General features: G+C 35.6%; 1 protein-coding gene across 1 annotated transcript in view; it reads right to left on the bottom strand.

Annotated features, from left to right (window-relative positions):
• Window positions 1–5,691: 5,691 nt before the first annotated feature.
• The window catches only part of Slco1a2 (solute carrier organic anion transporter family member 1A2), a 56,742-nt gene continuing 56,433 nt past the window's right edge, over window positions 5,692–6,000 (bottom strand). Inside the window, exon 14 of the mRNA XM_026391951.2 lies at window positions 5,692–5,911. Coding sequence (XP_026247736.2) covers window positions 5,692–5,911 — 220 coding nt within the window. The remainder of the gene's footprint in view (window positions 5,912–6,000) is intronic.

Genomic DNA, 6,000 nt, shown 5'->3' with positions numbered 1-6,000 from the left:
AAAAAATGTGCACTCTTCACACTTTTTTGCCTAACTTTTAAAACTGAGAATTGGCTATTTTTAGCCCAAGAAACCTATGTCATGCATACACTTTAACTGCATGTCTTAGGAATACATGCAATCTGTGATATTTTAGTAACTTATAGTGTATTTATAAAATGAAAAGCTCTATCAAAATACAATTTTCACTAGGAAAAATAAATAAAACAAATGAATGGATCTCCACAAAGCAAATAACAACTTTGATAGACTTCAGTGTAGGGCAGTCTATAACAAACACATTTGCCCTTATTCCCCCAGAGCTGCTCATCTTCCAAGTTAAGAATTTTTAACATTTTTTTATCTGAGATTTTATTATGTTGTCATTCGTTTCTCATTCCACATCATCTTCAGCCAAGCTCTGAGCACTCACAATTCTCTAATTGTTGGAAGCTTAGTCAGAAGCATCTGGAACACTTGGTGGTGGAAGACTTTTCTGTAACACTTGCAGCCACTGCTGTGGCTGTCTGCGAACAGCAGCTGCGTTTGTCAGATGGTCCACACCTTTCTCATACTCACCCTGGGCTAGCAGCTCTTTGCTGAGCTGTATTTCTTCAAGGAAGGACTTCTGAACAGCTTCAGCATCTTTAAGGTCCAGTAACTTGGAAAGCCCAGCTCTCTCCTTGGCAAGCTTCTGCTTCTTTCTTGGTTCCCGACTCCTGTTCTTGAAGTTGGGGTCGCTCCGCCTTTTGCAGTTGAAGTAGATGCAGTAGCCAGAGCGCCCCACTCACCCGGCGGCGACACCAGCCTTGCCGCCCTCCGCTCTGAACGCTGGAAGGAGGAACCCGTGTGTGTGTTTTATGCTACATAACTATGATTTACTAGTATCATTTTCTAAGTATTGATATATGACAAAAATACATTTGATTTTGTATGCCTTTGTAGCTAGTTAACTTGTTAAAATTAACTTACTAATTGTGATAGTTTATCTGTAGCAACTTTTGGATTTTTTTACATACTCAAACTGTAATGCCACTGATATTTTACTTTTTTTTTAATCCTCACTAATTTTAATCCTTTTTCCTCTTGGTTCCTGGCTAGGACATACAATATAAGGTAGATTGGAAATGGTATAGCAGATACTGTCTTCTCACTCCTGATATCAACAGCAAAGCTCCTAATAGAGCCTAAGTGTGGTGTAGGTTTTTTTGTTTTGTTTGGTTTGGTTTGGTGGTCATGATTGTGTCCTGAAACATATCACATGGAATTTGTTATATTTTTTCTCATACTAAGTTAATATTTACTTTTTAACCCCATTATGTATTCACAATTTTCAATTTTTTTCTTATGTAAGTTTTCCCTTCAAATTTTATAAACCTAAAATGGTGTAATAGTTAGTACTGCCTTGGTGCAGGTGTTTAGCCCTGCACTGGGTGTCCAGCCTCCAGCTGTCTTCCTGCTACCCCATCCTTCATGTTGTTCTTTCATACCTGTACTTATTGCCTCCGGTGTGCAAAATGCCTGCTGCTTCTAAAAGGTTAACATCCACAGTTCAGGAAGGAAGAAGGAAAAAGGGCAAAATGTCTCCTCAGAAAGCTTAGTCTTTTTAGATCAGAACAATTTGCAAACCTCTGCCAATATCTCATTGGCTTAAACTATACTCACTACAACTACAGTCACCAGCAAAGAAAACATTGTTGTATTTGGTTCTGTTATTCCCTCAATAAGAATTGGAGTTTTTTCTTTCTCTCCATCATCTCCCATCAACACTTGCATTGGTAGCTTATGCAAAAGCAGGAAATCACCACATATCCATAGTGTATAAAATTACCTAGTACTTTTTTTGTAACTGTTTTCATTGTATATTTATTGACTCTAATGAAATGACACCAACTTGAATTGTACTTGAACTTTATTGCCTATAACTTGGTTACTATCTTCCTCAGGTATACACCATTAAAACACACATCCTCTATATATCCATGTAGAGAAATGAGAAAGTAATTGTTCCATAAACACTCATTGGAGATCCTCAAAATCTAATGATTTGGAAACCTAGTTTCATTTTATTATTATTGTTTTAACTATGTGTACTTTTTATGAAATATTATTTCAAAACCTCAAAGAACATATAGGAAACTAAAATTGAAAGATAAATGCCTTATTCTTTGACCCTCCTCATAATGAGTCCAATGCCCCAGAGACATCTCTTTTAAGTAGTCTTGTTTTTAATTCCTCTGCTAGTAAGCTTCATAATGTTAATATGTGTACCCATTAAATTTTAATTTGTCAAGAAACATTTAAATCTATGTTATAACTATAAGGAATGGTTATTCCTTCTTCTTCCTTTTGTATTTCTTTCCCCAACTTTTGATTTTCAAAGTTAATTTTTTAAGATCCTGTAAATATTGGTTACATTTAGAATTATATATCATACATTAGTCAGGCACGGTCGAACATACCTATAATCTCAGAGACATGGGAGGCTGAGCAGGAGGATTGCCAGTTCAAGGTTAGCCTCAGCAATTTAGTGAGACACTTCCCCAAAAATAAAATTTAAAAAAATGAAAAGGGCTAGGGATGTAGCCCAGTGATAAAGCACCCCTAAATTCAGTCCTTAGTACCAATAGATAATAGAAAGATGATAGATAGATAAAGTACTACTTCTAATACTATTTAACTTTAGATTTCTCTACAATATTAGATAAGAAAATTATAGCCCTAGACTTCTCATGGCCTGTTCTCTTGTAGCTTTCCTACAAATATGTCTGCTGTGACATAATCTCTGCTCTTATGGGATAATGCCAGTTTTCAGAACAAGAACTTCTGAGGCCTCAGAGATGCCACAACAAAGGTCGTGAGAGATCCCCACGCACTCCAACACCCACTCTCTCTGGTCTGCTTGCTCCCATCAAGGGAGAAATGTCAAACAAGTGTCAGGGGAGGACCCTGTGCTATCTCCCTCATGAAATACTATCCCCCCCATGAGGGGTTAGGAGTGAACCCAAAGCACTAGGTCTAGATCCATGTCTCTCTGAGCTATAATGCTCCAGTGAAGAAATTCAAATGGGTAAACTGTGAGCAGAGTAAGACTCAGCTTTCTTTGATCATGTCAAACCTCTCAATAGGGATCAAGGTGTTCCCAATAAATTTATTTTTCTTTAGTTTGCCTCCATGATGAAGGGTCATGAGGGGACCTAGGTGCCACTCCTCCTAATTTTGACCCTCACATTGTCATCAACACTATCTGCCTTGAATCCATCAGAACTAATCTCATTTTTATTCTTTGTTCCCGTTCATGTAACTCAATTAAGAAACCCCAGAATTCTAAGTACTCACTCACTTTTTACACTGTGTTCTCAGGATCTCACAGTCCTGTTTATACTCAAACTCCTGAATGAACATTCTCTTCACCAGAGCACATCTAAGAAAAATTTGCTCCCCTCAAAACCTTCTCATGCAAGCGCTATTTACTTTTTCTCACAACTATCTAGATACAGGGTAAAAGTCCTTGCTCTTCATTTCAGCTTCCGACTATTTTTCCCACATACAAAAAAAAAAAAAAGCCATTTATGTCATAAGCCTGTAATAGTACCCTTCACTTCTGTAGTCATACAAACTCCAAAATTATACACCTCTTATCCATAGATTTTAGATCCTCTCTCATATTTCAACACTATTTCTGTCTTGAATCTCAGATACTTTTAATGCATCAGGTGTGTGAAGTCTGAAAAAAATCACAAGCTTAAAATTTAACTTTTAACCTGTTCTACCCAGTCTTTGTCATCTCAGTTTCTTTCTTTTTAAAGGACACACTCATTTAAGAAGTCATATTGGTCTACAAAATTCTGTAGAAAACCCTTCAATTAAGAGGCTTGTTTTCTGCTGTAGTTTCGATCTGGAGTGTCCCCCAAAGACCCATGTGTTAAAAACTTGGACCTGAGTTTGATAATATGAAGTGGCAGAACCTTCAAGAGGTGGGGCCTAGTGGGAGGAAGTTAGGTCATTGGAGTTGTGCCCTTGGAGGAGCTATTAGGACCCTAAACCTTTCCTGTCTCTTTGTTTCCTAGATAATACAAGGTAAGTAGCTTCTTTTCAACATGGTTCCTGAGGTGTTCCCTTGCCACAGGCCCATTACAATAGCATCAGTTGACCATGGGCTGAAACTCCTGATTCTGTGAATCAAATTTTCCAACCTTTTAAGTTGGTTTATCCTAGATATTTGTTATAGTAACAGGCACCTATATATTTCTTATAATAACACACTGTCCAGTTACCAACTCAGAATCTCCTACCTAAGTTCCAGTTTCCTTCTAAGTGCATTTAACATTCCTATACCTTCTTCCACTCTATTCCTTATGGACACTCTCATTTCCTTTATATTCAACACAAATGATCACAGTGTATTGACACTCACTTCTCCCACCCTTCTTTCCTACAATCTCTCTACCATTAGGGATTTTGACTTTCATTTAAAATTGAGGCAGAATGAGGAATAGACAAATATGTTCATTTACTGTTTTGAACCAGAGCCCTATATTATTAAAAAGTTTTCATGTACCTCTAAAATCTTTTTACTTATTTATTTATTTTTTAGTTGTACACAATACCTTTATTTTGTTTATTTTTTTTTATGTGGTGCTGAGAATCGAACCCAGGGCCTTGCACGTGCTAGGCGAGCGCTCTTCCACTGAGCCACAACCCCAGCCCTCTAAAATCTTTTCATTATTTTTATTCATAAATTAAAAATAATATGAAGAGGTTTAGTTTTTCATGGATATGTTGAATTTTATTGACTTCAGTTTCATAAAAGAAGCTACTTTTCAAAAGTATCATTTTCCCAGATAAGTTTTGGAAATTAATGTTTGTGTTCTAACTTAAGATCCAATCAATAACAAACATTGATCTACAAAAGCCTCCTGAACCTGGGAAAATAGTCCTTTGACAATATCTGGTACTACAAGTGGTCTGTAAGAGCTATTTTTCTCATAATATCCTTCTATCCTGTCATTCAGATACTTATTTTTAAAAAGACTTGAGTTGTTGGATTTAAATTGCTGAAAAAAATTCCAACCATCTTCACTACATAATTTTTAATAACCTGATTATGTTTGTCAGTATTTTGAACAAAATGAGCAAATATATGACGTGAGTAATAAAGGAGAGAATTGATAACAAAAGATGACACAGTAATGAGCAATCTACTTTGAAAATCCATATCTGGAATGAATAGAAATATCAAAGAACAATTACTAAATATACTAAAAAGTTGTAGGCTTACTTCACATGAAAGTAATCAATGTGAATAAAATATTTCAAGTTCACGTGAAAGGATGAAAATCTCAGTCTCTGAATAACCCCAATATACAAATTTGATAGCATTAAATAGATTTTTAGAATAGAAAAATTTTAGAACTATTTGGAAAAGGAGATGTAGAAAACAGACCCTTTCTTTGAATGAGTTAAAAGAGAAATTGTTGCTTTAACATAAAAAGTAAAGGTGGCTTTAAAATCCTGTTTAGTGGTTGTCATAAATGTCTCCCCTAAAACATCTCAAGTGCTGTTCTGATACTTCAGACATATAGTGAACACTTTCACCATGAGCAAGTTCTTAAAGATAAGAAAAGTTACCTGCAGTACCTCTAATGATTCTTAAACAATTAAGTTTTATACTGTGTTTTCCACCTCTGGGAAGGCTGATAGAATTGGACACTATAGTTTAGTTTTCATTTCTTCATCATTCAAAACCTTGGAATTTTGTTGAACATCTTTGCACTCTTTTTCTTTCTCTGTAATCTTCGTCACTGCAAGCTCAGTTACTGAAGGGTCATTTTCACCAGGTAGATGACGCTTTCTCAAAAGAATCAGGATCAAAAAGGCAGGAATAAAACTTAATCCTCTTAGTGCTGCTGGCAATCCAAGGTAGATGTGTCTGTTTAAAAAAATATTAATTAATATTAAATCTTACACAGACAATGTGATTAGTTCAAACTAATTTTGTTTATAATTATAGATATTTTA

The sequence above is a fragment of the Urocitellus parryii genome, chromosome 5, assembly GCF_045843805.1.
Source record: "Urocitellus parryii isolate mUroPar1 chromosome 5, mUroPar1.hap1, whole genome shotgun sequence".
Lineage (NCBI taxonomy): Eukaryota > Metazoa > Chordata > Mammalia > Rodentia > Sciuridae > Urocitellus > Urocitellus parryii.
Note: the sequence above shows the minus strand (reverse complement) of the source record. Positions and strands in the feature narration are given on the sequence as shown.